The sequence below is a fragment of the Geotrypetes seraphini genome, chromosome 7, assembly GCF_902459505.1.
Source record: "Geotrypetes seraphini chromosome 7, aGeoSer1.1, whole genome shotgun sequence".
NCBI classification, from domain to species: Eukaryota; Metazoa; Chordata; class Amphibia; order Gymnophiona; family Dermophiidae; genus Geotrypetes; species Geotrypetes seraphini.
This window is the reverse complement of record NC_047090.1, coordinates 71,447,505-71,474,063: the sequence shown is the minus strand read 5'-3', so window position 1 is coordinate 71,474,063 and position 26,559 is coordinate 71,447,505. Positions and strand designations below refer to the sequence as shown.

At 46.1% G+C, this 26,559-nt stretch overlaps 1 protein-coding gene across 3 annotated transcripts in view; it reads right to left on the bottom strand.

Annotated features, from left to right (window-relative positions):
* The window catches only part of ETNK1 (ethanolamine kinase 1), a 144,959-nt gene that overhangs the window by 99,183 nt on the left and 19,217 nt on the right, over positions 1-26,559 (bottom strand). For all 3 annotated transcript variants that reach the window (XM_033951574.1, XM_033951576.1, XM_033951575.1), the window contains exons 3-4: positions 13,197-13,337; positions 3,768-3,910 (exon numbers count right to left, since the gene is read on the bottom strand). In XM_033951574.1, the coding sequence (XP_033807465.1) occupies positions 3,768-3,910; positions 13,197-13,337 (284 nt within the window). The remainder of the gene's footprint in view (positions 1-3,767; positions 3,911-13,196; positions 13,338-26,559) is intronic.

The window sequence follows — 26,559 nt, the reverse complement described above, 5'->3', positions numbered from 1 at the left end:
ATGACGCTCCGCCCAAAGAAAAAGAAGGTGGGCTTCCTGAGCCAGAGGAATGCTCTTGGACCCTCCTTGGCGACTGACTTAGGCTACTGCCATCGCATTGCCAGAGAAGATCCTGACCGCTTGGCCCTCCAAAGTCTTCTGCAATCTCATCAGAACTAGCCAAATGGCTCTGAGCTCTAACTGGTTGAGGGATCACTTTCGCTGAGAGGGTATCTAACTCCCCTGAACAGGAGAGCAATTGCAATGGACTCCCCAGCCTAGAAGGCTCACATCTGACAGCACCACAATCTAGAAGGTAATGTGTAGCAGTATACTCCAGCGGAGCAATTGCGGGGGAAGCTACTAGTCCATGCTTGCTCGGCCTCAACAGTCTAAGGTAGATAGGCTTGCAAAGCATCCCTGTGCCAAGTCCCGTGAGAAAGCAAAGCATGCAGAAGAGGACGCCTGTGTACCCTCACTCAAGGAACCACATCTAGTGGGGGCAACCATGAATCCCAGAAACTGAAGATAAATCCATGCTGACGTAGTCAGCCGCTCTAAGAAGGAGAGAAACCTGGGCATACAGGTTCTACCAACGGGCTACTGGTAGATAGAAGCGGCCCGCAGCCAAGTCAAAAAGAATTCCCAGGTATTCCAGAGACTGCGTAATCATCAGATGGCTTTTTTTTTTTTTTTTAATTTGCTGCATGTAACTCGCTATGACAACCATCACCTTGGTGCAGGGTCATGGGTGCTGTCACCAGCCCAAAAGGCAGAGCTGAGAATTGGTAATGCTATTCAAGAACATGAAACCACAAAAAGTTGCAATGGGACAGAATAATGTAAATGTGCAAATATGCTTCCATGAGAACCAGAGATGCAAGAAATTCCCCTTGGGCCACTACTGCAATGACTGCCTCCATTTGAAAGTGTGGAACTTTGAGAGCCATATTCACAAGTTGAAGATCTGAGCCTTTCTGGGCATGAGAAAGTATGTAGAGTATCTATCTGCCTGAGCACAAGAGTTTGGGTGACCCTGGCTCTAGAGCTTGAATATCCTGCCAGCACTGAACCTTGAGTGCTGTTATTGGGCAACTTGTAAGAGAGTCCATGAACCAATCTAGCAGAGGCTGGACAAATTCCAGCTTGTAGCCCGACCAAAGAAAATCCAAGACTCACTTGTCAGACGTAATGTGCATCTAGGTGGAAAAACAGACTTGGAGTTGGCCCCCTATCTGGAGAGGAGCATCCCTCACCCTGGCGCCATTCTGCCTCTTCAGCAGAGGGCACAGAACTGGAGGAAAGCAGGGAACGCCTGTAGCCATTATAGCATCATCAGTAGCCCTGTGAAGAAATCTGCAATGTGGCACTTGCATACAGTCAGGATCATTGTGAGCCACGAAATTAGAATGACCAGAACCCCAGAAGGGTCCGAGTCTGCTATCAGGCAGAACCTTGGGGCAACGGTCCATTCTAGAATCCATGAGGTCGTCCAGACTATAGCCAAAGAATAACTGCTCCTGCAAAACTAGTCCAGCCAAAGTAGCCTTAGAATTGGAATCACCAGTCCCCTGTCTGAATCAAAGCATTCTGCGGGCAGAGATACAGTACGCCGACACCTTTACCAAACCCACATAAAGGTCACACAATGCCTCTGCCATATAGCTAAAAAGTTGGAGGAGGAACCACTGCTTCACTCTCCAGGGGGGTGCATTTGAGAGAAACGGGCGAGTACAACAAAAGACATCGCCTAAGCAACTTTAATGCCTAAAGCAGCTGCATCAAAGAGTTTCCTGAGGACCACATTCACACGGTGGTCCTGCATATCCTCTAACACTAAACCACCCATACTGGGCGAGAGCAGTGCGTTTAGCCACCTGCATCACCAAAGAAATCACCTGGACTGATCCAAAAGTTGCCGACACTTCTGTGCCAGAGGATACCAGCGTGACATAGCTCTAGCAATTTTCAGAGACTCTGGAGAGTCAAACTGCTCCAAGACCAGAATACACATATCAGGGTGCCAGGGGAAGATAGCATACTGCAAGCTCACACCACAAAGCCAGGAGGAAGAAGTGGATGGAGCCGAACACCTGCAAAGACGCAGAAATAAGGTTCGGCAAAGCCTCAGACTCAAATAAAACAGGATCGTGAGAGCATTCCCAGGCTCCAAAAACCCCAGATCCGGTACACAGTTCCTGATCTCCCACCCCTGAAAGTGCTGCACCTGCAAATAAGGGGTGAGCAAGCAAGTCATCTGCATCAGGATCCCCCATACTAAGGTCAGGCAGGTGAAGCGAGGACGTGTCCAAAGGAGCAACGCCACTGAGAGATACTGTGGAGGCGGATTGGAACTGCGCAGGGGAAGAACAATGGTTTTGAGATTCAGATCACAAAATTTTCAAAAGTCAGAAATAAGTGTCTGGCTCCTAAGGCATAGAGGCAACCCTTAGGTAACTAAAATTTGCGTTTCTTAGACTGTGAAGGATCCATAACCTGGCGGGAGGAATTACCAGTCATGCTGCCCCGAAAGTCACACAGGCCTCCCCGCCTGGCTAAATGAGCATTTAGTCACCTGCTTCTTCAGGGGAGAGGCTAAGCTGGACACTGCGGCATGTCACTAAATAATATTCTAAACGTGGTAAATTTGCGTAATTCTGGCAAGAATCCACATGAGAGCCAAGGACTCCATCCCAGCAAGTTTCTAGGCAAAAATTACAGTTTTGAAGAAGCAGGGAGCTTTAGAAGAAAAAAAAAAAAAAATCAAAATAGCTAAAAATCCAAGAAGGCCACTGCGGAGAAATACGCATCAAAATAGAGATATTTTTCACACTTCCTAAACTATAAAAACTGTGATTTTAGGATTTTTCAGGAGGGGGAACACAGGGAACATCCAGAAACCCTAAAAACCCCACTTTCAAACCTCCCCCGATGCCTCTCGCAGGCTGTCAGCCTTTGTACTCACTGTGACCTGAGAGAAGCTGTGTTGCAACCTGCTTTCAGCTCTCTTACAAATGCTGGGAATGGCTCTGGAAAGCTGATCTTCAGGCTGCCAGTCAGACTCTTATGTCTTATGGACCACTGAATGCACACAGGGACAAGCGGAGGTACAACAATGCAGCCGGCACCCTGCGAGACCCTGTTGAGCCTCCTAGGTACCCAGTGGGATCGGTCTGTCAGCTACAAACCCAAGTCTGTGAATTCTCAAGCAGGCAAAGCTTCAAATTCGCTCCAAGAACTAAATTACCCGAAAAGGGTATGAAATTACATCAAATTAAAATAATAAAATAGGGAGAGCAGAACAAATACTTCAGCAGGCATGCGTGCAGAAGAACTGAAAGTGGAGTTAGAGAGCCCAGTGAACTATAACTGAGGCAGAGTGAAAAATCTGGAGTGGATTCCTTCTGCAGCAGCATGTGGCTTTAGGGAAATAATCCTAATGTCCAGAACAGGGGTAGGCAATTTTGGTCCTCAAGAGCCACAAGCAGGTCAAGTTGTCAGGATATCCACAATAAATATGCATGAGATAGATTTGCATCTCAAGGAGGCAATGCAAATCCATCTCATATATATATTCATTGTGGATATCCTGAAAACCTGACCTGCCTGTGGCCCTCGAGGACCAGAATTGCCTACCCCTGGTCTAGAATGTCTCACCTATTGCGCTGGAATATATATTACTAATTTGTTCCTACAATAAAGACATAACATTAATTTTAGTCTTTTTTTAAAGCTAGACTGATAAAACGTACAATAAGAGTTTACTTACTGGTGTTCTCAATACCTACCTTGTTTCTCATTGTAGATAATGTTCTTACATAAAAGGTCATTATGGCAAAGTACTACTGGAGATCCCAGATTTGAAAATTTGCCCTTCATCCAGGCCATCTCCTCCTGAAGCACTTGAAAACTTGGAACTTCATTTAAAAACCTATATTTAAAAATGCATTAAGAAGTAAATTAGGAGCAGCTTAACACCTTGCTTCAACTTTTTATTTTCATATACATTAAAAAAACACTGACTCATTAAACCAGCACTCTGTCTCCAACCATGATCAATCCAGGTCTCAAGTAACCTGTACATAAAAAAATAAAAATAAATAATAATCCCAAAATGTCTCGGTTCATATCATGGGCTAAACAATGACTCTCCTTGACTCTCCTAAGTCTAACTGGCTAAATTTTCATGACCTGACCACATCTTCCAGCAACAGATTCTATAGCTTTAAACTGTATACTGCATACTATTAATGTATGAAGTTAACAGGTTCATATATTACCATTCTGCCTCACTTATGATTTTTATAAACTTCTCTTGTGTATGTTCTTATTTGAATTTAGCTTGTGCTTTTGCGTCAGAAGTAGCTCAAGCCTCCTGTTTTCAGAAAACTTACAATGGAAGATTAGGTTCTTACCTTTGGTAATCTTTCTGTTAATTACCTTTGGTAATCTTCTTTCTGTTAATCCACGGAGTCTGTAAAGTATGTGTTCTATCTTTACCTGCGAACCGGGTCTTGCAGAAAGCCTCACATATTGCTTTCTGCTCCTCCTACTTAGCAGAGAAACACAGAGAACCCTACAAATTGAGTCCAAAAGCAATTGAACATCACTGGAACAAAGCATACACATCTGGGGGGGGGGGGGGACACCGAGAACTTCCCCGCAACATAACTGTTCTGCTCTGCAACATACAAGAGAACAATCAACAGGAAACAGGCATGAACATTGCAACAACATGAACTACTAACCTGCTGTGTGCAACCAGCACAAACTCGAACTTAGCCAGCAGCTAGATATGTACTCATTTATATAGAATCGTTCTTCGCAGGGCCCATCTGCTGGTTGGAAAACACTTCTGTCTGAAGAGAAATATCTAAGGTAGAAAATGCAGGTGACACAGAAAGAATCAGAGTAAACAGAGGGTGGGCCTTATAGACTCTTCCATGGATTAACAGAAAGAAGATTACCAAAAGGTAAGAACCTAATCTTCCATTCTATAAAGTAGGTGACGTACCAAATAGCAGGACAGAACTGCCTGCCCGCAAAACCAAGGTCCCAAAGTGGCATCAGACTAGGCTGCCACATCCACTCTTTAGAACCTCGTGAAGGAATGAAGGGAATACCAAGTAGCCGCTCTACAAATCTCAGTCAGATGAACTGCTCGAGATGCTGCTCATGAAGCCACGACACCCCTGGTCGATTGAGCTTTGAGAGAAACCGGCAGCTGCTTACCACAGGGGATGTTAAGTCAACAAAATGACCATGCGGTTCCATCTGGCAATAGAGGCCTTGGACGCCAGTCTACCCCACTTGGATTGACAAGTTAGGACAAACAGATGATGAGAAAGACAGAATTCATTATTCCTTTCCAATAGTGGAGTAAGACTCTTCGCACATCCAGTTTCCGTAAGATCCTATCCTTCTGCTCTGATCCCTTGGGATAAAAAGCAGGTAGATGAACTTCCTGGTCCGACATGGAAATCCAAAACTACTTTTGGAAGAAAGAAAGGAGCTGTACATAGGGAAACCCTTGTCTCCCTGATCCAGAGAAAGGGCACTCTACAAAAAACAGCCTGCAGTTCAGAAATACATCTTGCAGGAACAAATCACCATGAGAAATGATGTCTAAACCGTAAGATCTAGAAGACATGTATCCTTAAGCAGTTAAAAAGGAGCTTCAGCAAGTCTCTTCAGCACAACAATCAGATTTCACATAGGAAAAGGCTGTCACAGGGGTGGTCGCAAGCAAAGCACCCCCCCCCCTGAGAAATCTGGTTACATCCAGGTGAGCCGTAAGGGAACTGGAACCGCTGTGTGCTCTAAAATAGGAAAGGCCTGCCACCCTATATCTTGAGGGATGCTGCCGTCAAGCCTTTTTCTAGACCAGCCTGCAAGAAAGCTAAGACCATCAAAATGGGAGCACACAAAGGCTCCACCTGATCTCTGGCACACCACTGCAGGAAAGCCTTCCAAGTCTTGGTGTAAGCCACCCTAGTAGAGGGCTTCTTGAACCTTAAGAGTGGTAATGACTACATCATTGCAGCCCCATTGAATCAAGGCCTTGCGCTCAAGAACCATGCTGCAAGACCAAAGCACTGGTGGTTGTCCACAGGAACCAGTCCCTGACAAAGGTTACAATAAAGAGGGAGCCCAAATTTCTTGTCCCACTGAATGCGAATGAGATCCACATACCACAGATAGCAAGGCTAGCTTGGGGTCACCAGAATAACAAGACCTAGATGTGTCGTGATACTGCATATGACTCGACCCACCAAGGGCCAAAGTGGGAAACGTAAAGGAGTTCCTGAGTCATCCATGGCTGAACCAACGCATCTAGAACTATGCTTCCTGGCCCTGCTCTTCAACTGAAGAATCACCTGACTTTTGAGTTCTTGGCTGAAGTCATCAAGTCCAACTTTGGGCTGACTCAATAAGAACATAAGAATTGCCGCTGCTGGGTCAGACCAGTGGTCCATCTTGCCCAGCAGTCCATTCCCGCGGCGGTCCCTAGGTCAAAGACCAGTGCCCTGAGACCAGACATACCTGCATACATTCCGATTCAGAAGGAACTTATCTATCTTTGTCTTGAATCCTTGGAGGGTGTTTTCCCCTATAACAGCCCCTAGAAGAACGTTCCAGTTTTCCACCACTCTCTGGGTGAAGAAGAACTTCTTTACGTTTGTATGGAATCTATCCCCTTTTAACTTTAGAGAGTGCCCTCTCGTTCTCCCTACCTTGGAGAGGGTGAACAACCTGTCTTTATCTACTAAGTCTATTCCCTTCAGTACCTTGAACGTTTAGATCATTTCCCCCCTCAGTCTCCTTTTTTCAAGGGAGAAGAGGCCTTCTCTAATCTCTCGCTGCAAGGCAACTCCTCCAGCTCCTTAACCATTTTAGTAGCTCTTCTCTGGACCCTTTTGAGTAGAACCGTGTCCTTCTTCATGTATGGCGGCCAGTGCTGGACGCAGTATTCCAGGTGAGGGTGTACCATGACCCTGTACAGCGGCATGATAACATTCTCCGATCTATCCGTAATCCCCTTCTTAATCATTCCTAGCATCCTATTCACCCTTTTCGCTGCCACCGAACATTGCACGGATGGCTTCGTCGACCTGTCGACCAGCACTCCCAAGTCTCTTTCCTGGGGAGTCTCTCCAAGTACCACCACGGACATCCTATATTAGTGTATAAGATTGTTACCGACATGCATCACCTTACACTTATCCACGTTGAACCTCATTTGCCATGTCGTGGCCCATTTCTCAAGTGTGTTTATATCACATTGCAGACCTTCGCAATCCTCCTGCGTCTCCACTACTCTGAATAACTTAGTATAGTCTGCAAATTTAATCACCTCACTCATCGTACCAATTTCCAGATCATTTATAAATATGTTGAAGAACACTGGGCCAAGCACTGAACCCTGCGGCACTCCACTGGTAACACTTTTCTAGTCCGAGTATTGTACATTTACCCCCTGCCAGTTTTTAATCCACGCAAGTATTTCACCCTCGATTCCAAGGCTCATAATTTTTCAAAGTAGTCGTTCATGCGGAACCTTGTTGAACGCCTTCTGAAAATCCAGATATACAATGTCGACCGGGCCTTTATCTGCCTGTTTACTCCCTCGAAGTGCAGCAAGTTCATCAAGTAAGATCTTCCTTTGCTGAAGCCGTGCTGGCTGGTCCTCATCAGATTGTGTCCGTCAAGGTGCTCAATAATGCGGTCCTTTATCAGCACCTCTACTATCTTTCCTGGTACCGAGGTCAGACTCACCGTCTGTAGTTTCCCGGATCACCCCTTGAACCTTTCTTGAAGATCGGCGTAACATTCACCACCTTCCAGTCTTCCGGAATCCTTCCCAATTTGATTGACAGATTGGCTATTAGTTGAAGAAGTTCAGCTATAGCCCCTTTCAATTCCTTGATTACCCTCGGATGGATGCCATCCAGTCCCAGGAATTTATCATTTTCAAGCCTATCAATCTGCTTGCATACTTCTAGACTGACCATCAACCCAGTCAGTTTCCCGTCTTCATTTCCCGCGTATAGCCTGTCGGCTTCCGGTATGTTGTGTATATCCTCTTTGGTAAACACAGACGCAAAAAATGTGTTCAATTTGTCGGCGATGGCTTTGTCCTCCTTGAGCACTCCCTTTATTCTATGGTCATCCAAGACCAAGAGCCCCACCACTTCCTTTGCAGGTCGTTTCCCCTTAATATATCGAAAGAATGGCTTGAAGTTTTTCGTCTCCTTGGCTATTTTTTCTTTGTAGTCTTTTGGCCCCTATTACTGCCTTATGGCACCTGCTTTGATGCTGTTTGTGCTTTTTCCAATTTTCATCCATTTTTGACCTTTTCCATTCCTTAAACAAATGTCTTCTTGTCTCTGATCGCTTCTTTCACCATTACAGTGAGCCACGTCAGTTCCTTGTTCTTTTTCCTCTTGGATCCCTTGCCGATATGTGGTATATATAGATTTTGTGCCTCGATGACTGTGTCCTTAAAAAGGGACCATGCTTGTTCTAGTGTCTTTACAGTGCTTATCCTCTTCTTAATCTTCTTCCCCACCATGAGTCTCATCCCTTCGTAATTCCCTTTTCGGAAGTTCAGCACCATGCCCGTCATTCTGGATCGATGTTTCACCCTTGTGTCCAGGTCGAAGTGGATCATATTGTGATCACTGGTTCCCAGTGTCCCCTCTACTTCTACACCTTGTGCCGGTCCTCGTAGTCCATTTAGAATTAAGTCCAGAATTGTGTTTCCTCTCGTATTCTCCTTAACAAGTTGTTCCAGGAAGCAATCGCCTACAGCATCCAGGAACTTGGTCTCCCTATCACTGCCGAAGGTGCCTAGGTTCCAGTCTATCCCCAGATAATTGAAGTCACCCATGATAACTGTGTTGCCTCCCTTGCAGTTGCGTTTAATCTCGTCCGTCATTTCTCCAGACTGCCCTGCACAATGAGACAAAATGCCCTCTGCGAGAGAGATCACTCTCCTGGGTCTAGAGCTTGGTGGCTGAGGAAGTCTATTTGCACATTTTCCACTTCAGCCATGCGAGTTGTGGAGAGAGATAGACGGTGCACCTCCACCCACTGGAATAGCATCCATGCTTCAAGACTCAAGTGAGTACTTCTGGTGCACACAAACACACACCTGTTGATTCATATATGCCACTGTACCACTTTCCCTTCCAGGGTGCTCTGGAGAGCTCTCAATCCCAGCTAGATTGCTCAAAGCTCTAGACGGTTGATCAACCAAGCCTTCTGATGAGCAGTCCACTGGCCCTGGATGGAGGAGTCTCCACAATGAAAACCCCAGCCAGAAAGACTGATATCGGTCATGAGAGTAATCCAGTATGTAATGTGAAGGGGCATGCCCTTCTAGGGCATCTCCCTGAATCCACCAGCAGAAGCTGCTCCACATAGGTTCCATCCATGGGAGTGGCATCTGAAGGGGATGACACTGAGGGGACCAGCGAGACAGAAGGGACTCCTGTAGAGGCCCACAGCACAACCTCCAGGGAGCCCCCATGGACCCCAATAGTATTACTACTTATTTTACTACTACTACTACTACTACTATTTATCACTTATATGATGCTGAATGGCATATGCAGCACTGTATATTTTTTAACATTTAATAGACAGTTCCCTCTCAGAAGAGCTTACAATCTAACTTGGACAGACAGACAAATACAGTTAAAGATGCAGAACCCAAGGGGAGTTAGGAGCTGAAGGCAGTCTCAAAGAGGTGGGTTTTTAACTGGGTCTTGAACACTGCCAGACACAGAGCGCACTGTAGGAATTCAGGCAGCTTGTTCCAAAAATACAGAACAGCAAACTAGAAGGGACGGAGTCGAGTTGGCAGACAGGGCAGGATTAAAGCACAGGCAAACCAGACATGTGCCTAGGGACCAGATGTTTATGAGGGGTCCTTTGAGATGTGCTTATTCGAAAGCTCCCAAGGTATATTTTTGCCCTGGTATGTCAGCTGCTGGCTGAAAGAAGAGTTGCAGGTGAGAAAGCAGAGCAACCTTTGCCCATAGAGGTCCGTCTAGTCTCCCCTCTTTGTTTTAATGCCCTCTGGTCAGCAGGAGAAATCAGAGAGTAGTACTTCTTACTTACTTGCATCCTATGCTGGTTGTCTTCTGAAGTCCGAAACAAGAGGCGCCCCTGTCTATTGAAGATTTAAAATATATTTATATTTCAAAGGGGGCCCAACATGCTTGTTTGCCTAGGGTCCCCTAGTGGGTTAATCCTTTGTTGTTGGCAGAGGAAGAGAAGGGCACAGATGGGAGGTACTTATCAGCTGAGCAGAGCTTGCGGGGGGACAGACATAGGGGGAAATAAGTGAAGAGAGATTGTGAGGGGCAGCTGAGTGCATTTACAGAGGATGAGAGTGTTATCCACAGAGACAGAGAATGGGAGAAGTGAGGAGGCAGGTTTAGGTGAGAAGATGAGCAGCAAGTTTCAAGTTTATTAGGATTTTATATACCGCCTATCAAGGTTATCTAAGCGGTTTTTACAATCAGGTACTCAAGCATTATCCCTATCTGTCCCGGTGGGCTCACAATCTATCTAACGTACCTGGGGCTATGGAGGAGCTTCTCTTCCTTCACCAGTGGAGTACAGTGCCCTCTTCAGTTCAAACCAACCAATCTCTACTGTAACAGAAGAGAGAAGGAGGGGCACGGGGAACTTCCCCAGAGTTATTGTACATTTCTGTTCTGCTCTATAACTAATGAAAAGGAACAACTAGTATGAACTTGCAACATAGATCCATAAACCAACCTGCTGTGTGCAACTAGCACTAACACATAAGAAGCTCCAAAGCTCAACAAACTCAGTACTTTATTAGTAATTTATTCATATGTGCTCATCCAAATGACAGGCGAAGAACTCCAGTTCCAGACCATAGGCAGAAAACCAGCAAATTGCAGAAAGAAGATTATTTAGGTAAGAACCTAATCTTCAATCTGTTACACAATTACAGGGGTCTGTATGTTAGGTGACGTACCAAAGCAGTGTCAGACATCTAGGGTGGAACAAATGAGCCTACCCGCAAAACTGAGAATTCATAAGCTGCCATGTCCACTCTGTAGAACCTTGTAAAGGTATGGAGAGTAGATCTGCAGATCTATTCTATAGATATGCAGATCTTTTCAGGTGGAAGTGCCCGGGACTCTGCCCATGAAGACGCCATACCTAGTCGAATGAGCTTTGAAAGAAATAGGTGGCTGTTTACACAGCCAATATATGTTGACAAAATTGCCAGACAAATCCATCTGGCAATAAAAGCCTTGGATGCTGGTTTGCCTCATCTTGACTGACTGGTTAGAACAAAAAGATGGTCAAAAAGCCAAGAATCATTGGTCCTTTCAGGTAGTGGAGTAAAACTCTTTGTACTCTTTGGGAGTGTGTGGTGCAGTGGTTAAAGCTACAGCCTCAGCACCCTGGGGTTGTGGGTTCAACTCACGCAGCTCGTTGTGACCCTGGGCAAGTCACTTAATCCCATTACCCCAGCTACATTAGATAGATTGTGAGCTTGTCAGGACAGACAGGGAAAAATACTTGAGTACTGAATAAATTCATGTAAACTATTCTGAGCTCCTGATTGGTAAGGCCCGACTTTAGTGCAGGAAGAGGCAGTCGGAGCATACAGCGAGTGATTTCCTTCACTCACCGGTGCTCCAGCTGCTCTCTCCTGCCTCTCCAGCTGTCTTCTGGTCGGCAATCGCGGTTGGAAAATACCGCGAACCGCTGACCACGAGTGACCGAGGGAACACTGTACCTGTCCTGAACATCCTTCAGGACCACTCCTCCGTCAGGAGGGAGGGAAGTATGTTTGGTGACCTGAGCCACTGCTGAATCCATATTTGGAGAAGCAATGCGCTTGGTAAAACCGCCCACCATGGGACAAAGCTGTGCCATGGCCCGAGCACATTTCAGGGGACCCTCCAAGTTATCCCAAATCTCCGACAGGACAGGAGGCAGTTAGTAACCTCTAATCACTCATGAGATAACATTCCTCCTGGACCAGCTGATCTGGCTGCAGTGTCCATTCCTTTAGAGATTCTGTGATGAGGTCCTCCAGACGAGCAGGTTTGAAGAACCTGTTTGCTGTGGTATTGTCAACCAGGTCCTGGGACCCACACAGAGCCTGTTCGCGGAGCTCTGTCAAACATTCCACATCAGTGGCTGCAGCCGAACCTCCCTGCAAAAGCAGAGGGATCGAGAGTGCCCGAAACACTGGCGGATATCGCCGTTTTACGCTCCAGGATTCCTACCGGGGAACCAAGTGAAAGACTCTGGCCGAGCGGCGGCGACATCCCCACGGAAGGCCCAGATGTCAGTGGGATGACCACAGGCATGGACTTCTTGACCAAGTATGCCTGAGAGAGCCTATGCACAAATTCTGGGGGGAAAAGGTCTCCTGTGGCGAGAGCCCTTGCGTTTCACTGAAATGCTGCCAGTGCTCTCCCGAGAGCCCCCAGGCGCAATTTTCGTGGAAATTGGGGCACAAGGCGGGTCTCCCCTGAGGAGAAAGGTACTGCATCCATGCAAATGTTGTCCCCCCCCTCGCAGCTGCAGCACACGTGGAACACGGCTGCGCCTCCAACAGCCATCCGCCGCTGTAAAGCTGGATTTCAAGTCTTCTGACTGCCCCACCAGCCTTACCACCACTGCCGGTGACCTCCGCCACCCTAGGATACATCGCACAACCACCTTGCGAAGGCACATAGTCTGGCTCCGAACCCAGTTGTGCCTCCACGGAACCGCTCAACCTGTGCTACATCCACTAGCGGACGAACTTGGGGTGAGCTAGCACCCAATCCCAGAGCCCCGATCTGTCCTGCAGGCAGTCCAGGATGTTTACTGCCTCGCAGGGAACCCCCCCAGAAGCAAATGTTCTACAACCATCTGCGATCTCCCGCTGCAAGGATGGCCCCGCAGGGAACGTACACAGCACGAGGGAAAACCACAAATGAAATACCTAAAACACGAGCAGAAGAGATCAGCTCCTACATGCTAGGAATGTAGAAAGCAAAACTGGTGTCCAAGGGGCATGCTCCAGGATATGCTAGCAGAGGAAGGAATTAAGACTTCAATCATCTGAAGCTTTCTAAAGTGCCTGGTGGCTAAGGACGCAAAAAACCCACTGCTCCCGATATAAAGAACAGTTCATTACTATAAAAAGAAAAAACAACACACATTACCTGCTATTCACTTCCTGATCCTCAAACTCTGTAGGAACAAGAGAGAAATACTTCCCCATTTTGAACCACAGATTAGATTTTGGGATCCAGCCATTGTGTGCATGAATTGCATGGATTTTGGCAAGCTGCCTTGCAATAAGCCTGTAAAATAGAAATGAACAGTAATAAAATTATTTTTCTTACCACATATTTTACTAATTCGTCCATAGTACAGGTACATAAGTTAGAATTTTTACATGTAAATGTTTAATTGTGTTACATAAGTAGTATCAAATATTGCAGAACTACTAGTAATTCCATTAATATTGGCTTTATTTTCATTCATAATGGCGTTTATTTTTTTAATGCAACTTCAAATGTAAGAACATAAGAACATACTTAGTAGACCAGTCATCTAGCTCAGTATCCTGTTTCCACAGTGGCCAATCCAGGTCACAAAACCAGACAAACCCAAATACAGTAAAACCTTGGTTTGCAAGAATAATTCATTCCAGAAGCATGCTTATAATCCAAAGCACTCGTATATCAAAGCAAATTTCCCCATAGGAAATAATGAAAACTCAGACACAACCCCAAAACTTTAATACAAAATACTGTGCATACTTGTATTGCAAGACCTCACTCATTTAGAACAATCACTATACTCCCGCGTCAGAGAGAGAAGAACCATTGGCTCAGTTGTGATGATTTGACACATGTATACTGTATGTACTCATATTGCAAGACTTTGCTTGTTTAGAACAGTCACTACACTCCCGCAGAGCCAGGGAGAGAAGAACCATTGGCTCAGTTGAGATGTGTGTATACTGTATGTACTTGTATTGCAAGACCTTGCTTGTATCTCAAGTTAAAATTTTTTTTTTTATAAATCTTTATTCATTTTTAATTCTTACATCAAGTGAATTATAAATAATAAAACAATTTTCACAAATCACTTGTAATTACAATCATATAAGAACATAAGCAATGCCTCCACTGGGTCAGACCCGAGATCCATCGTGCCCAGCAGTCCGCTCACGCGGCGGCCCAACAGGTCCAGTACCTGCGCAGTAGCCCCTTATCTATACCCCTCTATCCCTTTCTTCAGCAGGAAATTGTCCAATCCTTTCTTTAACTCCAGTACCGTACTCTGTCCTATTACGTCCTCTGGAAGTGCATTCCAGGTGTCCACCACACGCTGGGTAAAGAAAAACTTCCTAGCATTTGTTTTGAATCTATCCCCTTCCAATTTTTCCGAATGCCCTCTTGTTCTTATGTTTTGAAAGTTTGAAGAATCTATCCCTCTCTACTTTCTCTATGCCCTTCATGATCTTGTAGGTTTCTATCATGTCTCCTCTGAGTCTCCGCTTTTCCAGGGAGAAGAGCCCCAGCCTCTCCAATCTTTCAGTATATGAAAGGTTTTCCATGCCCTTAATCATTCGTGTCGCTCTCCTCTGGACCCTCTCAAGTATTGCCATATCCTTCTTAAGGTACGGTGACCAATACTGAACACAGTACTCCAGGTGCGGGCGCACCATTGCCCGATACAACAGCAGGATGACTTCTTTTGTTCTGGTCGTAATACCCTTCTTAATAATACCCAACATTCTGTTTGCCTTTTTCGCGGCTGCTGCGCATTGTGCCGTTGACTTCATTGTTGTATCCACCAGTACACCCAAATCTCTTTCAAGGTTACTTCCCTCTAATACTAATCCCCCCATTTGGTAGCTGAACATCGGGTTCTTTCTCCCTATATGCATGACCTTGCATTTCCCTACATTGAAGTTCATCTGCCATTTATTCGCCCACTCCTCCAGTTTGTTTAGGTCCCTTTGTAGGTCTTCACACTCTTCCGTAGTTCTAACCCTTCTACAGAGTTTAGTGTCATCCGCAAATTTTATAACTTCACATTTCGTCCCCGTTTCCAGGTCATTAATAAATACATTGAACAGCAGTGGTCCGAGTACAGACCCCTGCGGAACTCCGCTCGTGACCTTCCTCCAGCCCGAGTAGTGACCCTTCACTCCAACCTTCTGTCTTCTGCCTGCCAACCAGTGTTTGACCCATCTGTGTACGTCCCCTTCCACCCCGTGGTTCCACAGCTTCCTAAGTAGCCGCTCATGGGGTACCTTGTCAAAGGCATTTTGGAAGTCAATGATGTCTACGGGTTCCCCTTTGTCCAACTGGCTGTTCACCCCCTCAAATAAGTGCAGTAAGCTTGTTTGGCACGATCTTCCCTTGCAGAAGCCATGTTGGCTCACTTTCATCAGCCCATTTTTTTCGATTTGCTCACAGATGCTGTCCTTTATCAGTGCTTCTACCATCTTGCCTGGAACCGATGTCAAACTTACCGGCCTATAGTTTCCCGGGTCTCCTCTTGACCCCTTTTTAAAGATAGGTGTAACATTTGCTATCTTGCAGTCCTCTGGGATCTCTCCAGTTTTCAAGGATAGGTTGAAAACTCGTTGGAGTATTCCCGCTATCTCATTTCTTAGTTCTTTTAGTACCCTAGGGTGGATTCCGTCTGGGCCTGGTGATTTGTCGCTTTTCAATCTATCTATCTGTTGGAGGACATCCTCATGGCTTACCTCTATTGTTGACAGTTTTTCTTCTTGACCACCATGGAAGATCACGTCGGGTTCTGGTACACTGGATGTGTCCTCGCTTGTGAAGACTGACGAGAAGAATTTGTTTAACCTGTCTGCTACCTCTTTTTGCTCCTTTATCACTCCCTTTTTGTCTCCATCATCCAAAGGTCCTACTTCCTCCCTCGCCGGTTTCTTCCCCTTAACATATCTGAAGAATGATTTGAAGGTTTTTGCCTCCCTGGCCAGCCTCTCTTCGTATTCTCTTTTCGCTCTCCTAACCACTTGATGACATTCTCTTTGGCGTTTCCTGTGTTCATTCCAGTTTTCCCCAGTTTGGTCCTTTTTCCATTTCTGGAATGATTTTTTCTTGTCTCCTATCGCTTTCTTCACCTCATTGTTTATCTTTTGTTCGGGGTTTTTTTGCACCCTTTTCTAAATCTGGGGATGTACATATGTTGTGCTTCTTGCACTGTGCCCTTGAATAGAGACCAGGCTTGCTCTACAGTTTCTGTTTTCCTTGAGCTGTTTCTGAGTTTTTTCCTTACCATTGCTCTCATAGCATCATAGTTCCCTTTCTTGAAGTTGAACGTTGTCACTGTGGTTCTCTTCCCTTTTGCTGTACCTACTCCTAATTTGTACTGGATCATGTTGTGATCGCTGTTTCCTAGTGGTCCTACTACTTCCACTTCTTTTGCAGGTCCCCCTATTCTGTTGAGGATTAGGTCAAGAGTAGCATTTCCTCTTGTTGGTTCCTTGACAAGCTGATTCCCCCCCTTTATCAATATTCCCATGACCATATGATACATAGTCCCCATCCCAACCCAAATATAAACTAACCATGTGCTTAAGATATCTGATCATTAGAGTAAATAGTCAATGGTCCCCATATTTTTTTTAAATTATGAAAATTTCCTTGTTGTAACGCTATCATCTTTTCCATCTTATATATGTGGCAAACTGCATTCCACCAAAATGTATAATTTAACTTAGTATAATCTTTCCAATTTTGAGTAATTTGTTGCATGGCGACCCCTGTCAATATTAATAATAACTTGTTATTATTTGCAGAAATCGGACTCTGAACTCTCATTGCTGTACCAAATAATATAGTGTCATAAGAGAGTCCTACATGATTTTCTAATAATTAATTTAAGTTAAAATTTAATAAAATGTCTTGCTTGTCTTGCAAAACACTTGCAAACCAAGTTACTTGCAATCCAAGGTTTTATTGTAGTAGCAATATTCCATAGAAAACCAAATCATTAATATACAACATTTGCTTCTTTAATTGCAGAACCACTTGCATGCATGTTTAAGACCCTTCTTGATGAAGGAGCTCTAACATTATCGTTCCTACAAGCTGACATTACTTTTTTGATGAAGCCTGAGAAGAATCCTACTCAGTGTTCCTCAGAAAGACCTCTCTCTATCGGGGGCTGATATTTGCCAGTTCTGGTGCATGGGGATCAGTCTGGCTTTGTGGCAACAGCCGATAGATAATATTAAAGATGACTTTTGACACTGATATGGTCAGTGCAATGGGGGGGGGGTCTTCTCTGGCAGTGGCTTTAACTATCAATACAGAGAAGGCCTTTGTTGACATATACTAGTCTTTATGAAAGCTACATTGCATGAATTTGGTTTTGAGGGAAATTTTTTGGACTTGGCCGTCATTCATTTACAATGAACCAGTGGTTAGTCTTCAGATAAACTGGGGATGTACAATCTTATTCCCAATTCCCAAAGCCACTGCTTGCCCTATTATCGGTAGCATGGAATATTGCTATGCCTTGGGTTTTGGCTAAGTACTAGTGATCTGGATTGGCCACCGTGAGAACGGGCTACTGGGCTTGTTGGACTATTGGTCTGACCCAGTAAGGCTATTCTTATGTTGCTTTCCCTTTTAATCTTTGCTTTGGTTCAAGAATCCTTGGCCCAATATGTTTGGGATAATAGACAGATACAAGGAGTAGTAGTTAGGACTCAGGAACACAAACAACTTCCATACACTGACGATGCGTTATTTGTTGTAACTACCGTATTTTCGCGGATATAACGCGCGCGTTATACGTGATTTTACGTACCGCGCATACCCCTCGCGCGTTATATGCCTGAGCGCGGTATACAAAAGTTTTTAAACATAGTTCCCACCCCGCCCGACGCCCGATTCACCCCCCCAGCAGGACCGCTCGCACCCCCACCCCGAACGACCGCTCGCACGCGCTCCCACCCGCACCCGCATCCACGATCAGAGCAAGAGGGAGCCCAAGCCCTCTTGCCCGGCCGACTCCCCGACGTCCGATACATCCCCCCCCCCGGCAGGACCACTCGCACCCTCACCCCGAAGGACCGCCGACTCCCCAACAATATCGGGCCAGGAGGGAGCCCAAACCCTCCTGGCCACGGCGACCCCCTAACCCCACCCCGCACTACATTACGGGCAGGAGGGATCCCAGGCCCTCCTGCCCTCGACGCAAACCCCCCTCCCTCCAACGACCGCCCCCCCCCCAAGAACCTCCGCCCGTCCCCCAGCCGACCCGCGACCCCCCTGGCCGACCCCCACGACACCCCCACCCGCCTTCCCCGAACCTTTGTGTAGTTGGGCCAGAAGGGAGCCCAAACCCTCCTGGCCACGGCGACCCCCTAACCCCACCCCGCACTACATTACGGGCAGGAGGGATCCCAGGCCCTCCTGCCCTCGACGCAAACCCCCCCCCCCCCCAGCCGACCCGCGACCCCCCTGGCCGACCCCCACGACCCCCCCACCCCCCTTCCCCGTACCTTTGGAAGTTGGCCGGACAGACGGGAGCCAAACCCGCCTGTCCGGCAGGCAGCCAACGAAGGAATGAGGCCGGATTGGCCCCTCCGTCCTAAAGCTCCGCCTACTGGTGGGGCCTAAGGCGCGTGGGCCAATCAGAATAGGCCCTGGAGCCTTAGGTCCCACCTGGGGGCGCGGCCTGAGGCACATGGGCCAAACCCGACCATGTGTCTCAGGCCGCGCCCCCAGGTGGGACCTAAGGCTCCAGGGCCTATTCTGATTGGCCCACGCGCCTTAGGCCCCACCAGTAGGCGGAGCTTTAGGACGGATGGGCCAATCCGGCCTCATTCCTTCGTTGGCTGCCTGCCGGACAGGCGGGTTTGGCTCCCGTCTGTCCGGCCAACTTCCAAAGGTACGGGGAAGGGGGGTGGGGGGGTCGTGGGGGTCGGCCAGGGGGGAGGGGGGTTTGCGTCGAGGGCAGGAGGGCCTGGGATCCCTCCTGCCCGTAATGTAGTGCGGGGTGGGGTTAGGGGGTCGCCGTGGCCAGGAGGGTTTGGGCTCCCTTCTGGCCCAACTACACAAAGGTACGGGGAAGGCGGGTGGGGGTGTCGTGGGGGTCGGCCAGGGGGGTCGCGGGTCGGCTGGGGGACGGGCGGAGGTTCTTGGGGGGGGGCGGTCGTTGGGGGGAGGGGGTTTGCGTCGAGGGCAGGAGGGCCTGGGATCCCTCCTGCCCGTAATGTAGTGCGGGGTGGGGTTAGGGGGTCGCCGTGGCCAGGAGGGTTTGGGCTCCCTCCTGGCCCGATATTGTTGGGGAGTCGGCGGTCCTTCGGGGTGAGGGTGCGAGTGGTCCTGCCGGGGGGGGGGATGTATCGGACGTCGGGGGGGCATCAGGCTTTCAGGATGGGGACAGACCTTCAAGGGGGGACAGGACTTCAAGGGAGGACAGTGCACGGAAGTCAGGGGGGGGGTGAACGGAGAGTCGGGACAGCGCACGGAAAGTCAGGGCGGGCGAAAGGAGAGTCGGGCAGCATGCGCGTTATATGCCTGAGCGCGGTATAGAAAAGTTTTTGTACATATCATCGTGATTTCTGCGCGCTATACCCCTGTGCGCGTTTTACAATGGTGCGCGTTATATCCGCGAAAATACGGTAGTCCAGAAATATCCTTGTCAGAACTTTTACTGACTGTTAGCCTTTGGTAAAGTTTTGGGCTTCCAGCTCAAAATGTGTCTAAGTTTGAACTTTTTAACCTTATGACGGAGAAATGCAAAAACAGTTTCAGTTTCAACAGAAATCTACGTATATTAAATATCTGGGGGTTAATATACCTGCTGATTTATCAAAATTATTCTCTTAAATTATTCATCCCTTTTGGCTTTGGCAGACTTGGACCAGTGGGGATTGTGGATTTCATGGCTTGGTTGCATCAAGGCTATTAAAATGATAGTCCTCCCCAAATTCTTATAATTATTTGCTGGTTTACCTCTACCTATTCCCAAATGCTTTCCACTCCAATTACAAAAAATGTTTTGATATATTTGGAAACAGACCACCATGGGTGCAGAGATCCAGGATGTACCTAGATTGGGCTCATGGATGAGGCGATGGTGCGAAGAAGAGGGCTTCTACTTCGTGCGAAACTGGACAACGTTCTGGGGAAGAAGCAGGTACTATAGAAAGGAAGGCTTACACCTCACCAAACAGGGAGCGAGAGTCCTGGCTGAGAAAATGAAGAAGTCCATTGAAAAGGCTTTAAACTAAAGATCAGGGGAGAGCCGACAGTCGACAACTAGTCGATGGCCCAGACACCAGGATATCCTGAGGAGGAAACTTCAAGCAACCGCACAGATATAGGGCAAGAACATGATGAAACTACAAGAGGCAATGAAAAAGATCAAATGGATACAAAAAGGGATGCGAGGACCACTAAATCCAGGAAATTAGCACAAAAGGATCTTAAATGTATGTACACGAATGCCAGAAGCTTAGGAAACAAAATGGGCGAACTGGAAGAGCTAGCAAAAAGAAAACAACTGGATATCATAGGAATAACAGAAACATGGTGGAATGAAGAGAATGAATGGGGCACGGCATTGAAAGGATATAAACTATACAGAAGAGATGGGATTGGGCAAAAAGGGGGAGGTATTGCCCTGTACGTCCAAGAAGAAATAGAGTCTATTAGAGAAGGGGAGACGGAAGCAAATGGTAAACTAGAGTCCCTCTGGATAAAGATTCCCTGACAAAAAGAAGCAGACATAAAAATTGGCCTCTATTATCGACCCCTGGGACAGATTGAGGAAACAAAGAAATGATGGAGGAAATTAACCGTGGATGTAAATCAGGAAATGTAACGATCATGGGGGACTTCAACTTTCCGGGGATAAACTGGAAACTGGCAATGTCAATCTGCGGCAGGGAGATAAAATTCCTGGAAACGATAGGAGATTGCTTCCTTGAACAAATGGTGGGAGAACCGACAAGAGGAAACGCAATCCTGGACTTGGTCATGAATGGCATTACTGGAAGGACAACAGATGTAGAGGTTACGGCCCCTCTGGAGACAAGTGATCACAATATGATCAATTTTCCCATTGGCATCGGAAAAGGGAAACCAATCAAGACTAAAGCCACAACCTTTAACTTCAAAAAAGGGAATTATGACAGCATGAGAACCATGGTTAGAAAACGGCTCAAGAAGGGGAAAGCACAAATCCAAACAGTTGATCAAGCATGGTCTCTTCTGAAAAACACCATCATAGAAGCACAGAATCTTTACATACCGAAGATATCCAAAGGAAGGCGAAAAAAGGTCAAAGGAGAACCAGCTTGGTTATCCAAAGAGGTGAAGGATGCAGTCCGGGAAAAGAGGAAATCATTTAAAAGATGGAAACGAGAAAAAACGATGGAGGCCTGGAACTGTCACAAAATCGACCAGAAAAAGTGTCATATAGTGGTAAGAGACGCCAAAAAAGTCTATGAAGAAAAGATAGCGAAAGAAGCCAAAAACTTTAAGCCCTTTTTTAGATATATAAAAGGAAAGAAACCAGCAAGAGAGACAGTGGGCCCTCTCGACGACCAAGGAAGGAAAGGGTCAATTAAAGAAGACAAACAGGTTGCCGATAGGTTAAATTCATTCTTTGCCTCTGCCTTCACAAATGAGGACACTGCAACAATGCCAGAAACAGGGAGGATATTCACCGGAGGCATAGAGGAAAGCCTTGCAACAGTAAATGTGGAGTTGGACATGATATACTTTCAGATTGACAAACTAAAGAATGACAAATCCCCTGGACCGGACGGAATTCACTCGAGAGTATTAAAGGAACTTAAGGTGGAAATTGGGGAACTATTACAATCCTTAGCTAACATGTCAATTAGAACCGGGCAAATACCAGATGACTGGAGGATAGCAAATGTCATCCCAATTTTCAAAAAAGGATCAAGAGGTGAACCAGGAAACTACAGACCTGCGAGTCTCACATCGGTTCCTGGGAAGATAATTGAAGCAATAATTAAAGATAACATTGTACAACACCTGGAAGATCACAACCTAATAAGAGCTAGTCAACACGGCTTCAGGAAAGGGAAGTCATGTTTGACAAATTTACTTCAATTCTTTGAGAAGGTGAACAAACACATGGATAGTGGACATCCAGTGGACATAATTTACTTGGACTTCCAGAAAGCGTTTGACAAGGTCCCGCACGCAAGGCTTATGAGTAAATTACTAAGTCATGGAATAGGAGGAGAAGTGCACAGATGGATCGGCAAATGGCTAGAGAACAGAAAGCAGAGAGTAAGCATAAATGGGAAATTCTCGGACTGGGAGAAGGTGACTAGCGGCATGCCCCAGGGCTCGATTCTTGGGCCCATCTTGTTCAATATTTTTATAAATGACCTGGAAGAGGAGACAACATGCAATATAATCAAGTTTGCAGATGATACAAAACTATGTCGGGTGGTTGGCTCTCAAAGGGACTGAGAGGATCTTCAGAAGGATCTGTACCAGCTGGAAAAGTGGGCGATAAAGTGGCAGATGAATTTTAACACAGACAAATGCAAGGTAATGCATCTGGGAAAGAAAAACAAAGAACATGAATATAGGATATTGGGTGTGACATTAGCCAAATGAGAACAAGAAAGGGATTTGGGGATACTGATAGACAGAACCCTAAAGCCATCGGCTCAATGTGTGGCGGCTGCGAGGAAAGCAAACAGGATGTTGGGCATGATTAAGAAGGGGATCACGAGTAGATCGGAAGACGTCATAATGCCACTTTACAGAGCAATGGTCAGACCACACTTAGAATACTGTGTCCAACACTGGTCTCCATACCTTAAGAAGGATATAACTCTGCTGGAGAGGGTGCAGAGGCGAGCCACGAAACTTGTCAGAGGTATGGATAATTTGAGCTACAAAGAACGCCTCAGAAAACTGGGACTGTTCACCCTCGAAAAGAGAAGACTGCGAGGAGATTTGATAGAGACTTAAAATATTAAAAGGATTTGACAACATAGACCAGGAAGCAGCATTATTGACATTTTCAGATGCGACTAAAACAGAGATCAATCCTTGTTGGTTATAATACCGCTCTCAGAGACCTGTACTGTCCTCACACTACAGTGTGAGAGCGGTATTATAACCAGCAAGGATTGATCTCTGTTTTAGTCCTCCTATGCGTTGGTTGGATTTGTTCTTCACACGAGGACTTTTTTGCCTAATATAGTGGTTGAGTACATTTTCAGATGTGACACAGACAAGAGGTCATAGCCTGAAACTGAGTGGCAGCAGGTTCAGGACAAATGTCAGGAAGTTCTGTTTCACACAACGAGTGGTGGGTGCTTGGAATACTCTCCCAGAGGAGGTTGTGGCAGAGACTACTGTTCTGGGTTTCAAGCGCAAGTTGGATGCACACCTTCTTGCAAATCATATCGGGGGATACGGGAAATCCGGGTCTCCAATAAGGAGCACTTAACTGGGCCTCTGTGTGTGCGGATCACCGGACTAGATGGACCTAGGTCTGATCCGGCGAAAGCGTTTCTTATGTTCTTATGTTATGAAATTATCAGGCTGCTCAACTTAAAGCACTCTTGGAATGGGGGACACATCCTGATAAACGATGGGTGCAATTAGAACAAGCATTGATGGGACCGCTCTCTTTACACGTTACCCTAGTTAGCTTTGGATGAAGTTTAGGCTTAAGGGTTGGGGGCCCATCAGGGATAGCCCGTACATTTAAGACTTTGGGTAGAGGTGCGGAAGCAGTTTTTTCCCCAGACAGCTTTATTTTAAGAATACTCCTTTACAATTTGCTCTAGGATTTTTGCCAGGGACCTTGACTCCCATTTTTCATCAGTGGTCCAGATAAGGATTACACGTTTTAGGACAGATAGGTAAATAATTAATACCCTTTACAGTCCTTCAGGAGGAATATGGGTTGGGTACACCTGACTATTTCATTATCAGTTAAGAGATTTTATGTCCAAGAAAGTTCTACCATAAAATAAAAGGTGGAAGTCAAAGCACATTCATATAAAAATTGGAAGAAAAAGCCTCAAAAGCCCAAGTGTGGACAGCATAACTGAATTTCAAACACTAAACAGGACTGGTTTCTATCATAGGCAAAAAATCTCCAATCAAACAGAACAATCTTTAGATCAAGGCAAGGCAATTTCAAACAAAACTCTAAACAAATTAACTGTGAAGCAATTTAGGCAAGCACTTAACTTGTACCTACGGGGACCCATTTCACTTATGGCTTTGTCAGGGGATTGTGAACTGCTTATTTCACCCATAAATTTCATTTCACTGGTATAGCATTACTCCTAAATCTACTACCCCACAACCTCAATTTATGCCCTCTAGTTTTACCATTTTCCCTTCTCTGAAAAAGATTTGGTTCTCTATTTACACCTTTCAAGTATTTTAAACGTCTATCATATCATCCCTATCCCTCATATCATCCCTATCCCTCCTCTCCTCTAGAGCAGTGTTCTTCAACCACTGGTCTGTGGACCGATGCCGGTCCGCAGAAAATTCCTGCCGGTCCGCACAGGGCCGGCGAGATCATGGGGAACCTCCGACAGTGGCTTTCTCCCCTCCCAGCAGCTCTCGATTCTTGCCAGCGCAGCGATTCACTTCAGCAGCCTTGGGGCTTTTGCTGAGTCGCCTCTTTCCTCAGAGGCAAGTTCCTCTTTCCTCAGAGGCGGTGCGACCCATCAAAGGATCCAAGGCTATCTTAGTGAATCGCTGCACTAGCAAGTACCGAAAGCTGCTGGGAGGGGAGAAAGCCACTGTTGGAGGCTGGGAAGCTGCTGGACAAGGGAAAATAAAGGGACAGCTGCTACTGGACCTGGAGGGAGAGAGAAGGAGAGATGCTGCTGAGAGGGGAAGAGGGAAAGGAGGCTGGGAAGCTGCTGGACAAGGGAAAATAAAGGGACAGCGGCTACTGGACCTGGAGGGAAGGAGAAGAAGAGATGCTGCTGGGAGGGGAGGAGGGAAAGGGAAGAGTTAATGCTGGACAGGGGGCGGAGGGAAGGGAGAAGGAAAAAAGGAAGGAAACAGCTGCCAGGGAGATTAGAGGAAGGGAAGGGTCAGGGTGGAATGAAGAGATCAGATGACAGAAAGGGGAGAGACAGGAATGAGAAAGTAGAGAGACTGATGCTGGGAAGGGGGTCATCAGAGAAATAAGCAGAGAGGGACAAAGATGCTAGATCTGGTGTAGGAGAGATAAAAATGAAGACAGCAGTGAAGCTGGAATGAATCATGTAAAAAGGAGAGAGGGGGCACAGGCTGGATGGAGAGGGACATAGAAAGAAGACAGATACCATATGGAAGGGGGAGAGGGCAGACAGTGGATGGATTGATGGCAGATGCTGGATTGAAGAGACAGAGAGGGCAGATGCTGGAAGGAAAAGAGTGAAAAGAAGATGAAAGCAGAAACCAGAGACAAAAGGTAGAAATTTTTTTTTTAATTCTATCAGATTTGAAATATATATCCTGCTAGAGCTGGTGTTAGACATAACTGGGGACTGCAAAGCCCAGGCAGTGCTTCTTTAGCTTCCAGCTGGCTTAGGGCTCTCTCTGACCAGGGGGAAGTTGCCCTAGTTGCACTCCCCTAATACTATGCCTGTCATGTGTGACTGCGGTATTCTGTTAACATGATATTTCTGTGTAGCATTCTGTAATAATTTGGCTTATTCAGATTTCTTGATAGTAGAGGAAATAAATGTGAAGGGGAGGGGAAACAGGGTTTTGTTGATCCTTGCTCTGTATTATTTGTATTTATAAAATGACAATTATACAGAATATTGTTTCTTTTTATACTTTAATAAAATACATTCAACATAAAATAAAAACTGAGGCTTGTGCGGATAAGATCAGATGGTTTGCGGGGACCGAGCTCACGGGGACGGGGCGGAAACGGGGTTTTTAAATTTCAGTCCTAGTAGTTTGCCAGTCCACAAAATAATTATTTTATTTCCGCCGGTCCATAGGTGTAAAAAGGTTGAAGAACACTGCTCTAGAGTATACATATTCAGGTCTTCCAGTCTCTTGTATGCCTTTTGGCTCAAACCCTCTACCATTTTCGTTGCCTTCCTCTGGACCACTTCAAGTTCAGGTACATTAGATAGAGTGGGAGCCCACCGGGACAGTTAGGGAAAATGCTTGAGTACTTGAATAATTTGTAATCTGAATAGAATTGTAGGATATGAGGAATATAAATTATTTTTTAAAAAATGACGACTTATATTTTACTCCTTTTCTAACCCCTTGCCTCCTACTCTTGGCTCCAAAGCTCCACCCCCATCTGTATACTTTAAACCAGAGCTCCACAAACCCCCAGATACCAAGTCGCCATGTTGATTTAAAAAAATAAAAAAATAAATTTAAATCTGATTTGGCGCTTAAGGTTTTCAGATTGAGCACATGGGCAGCAGCATCACTACATTGTCATCTCTGAAATCAGCATGCCATTGGTCAGAGGCTATGTCCAAGTTTTATTAAAATATGTTATCCCGCTTATCAGATTTCT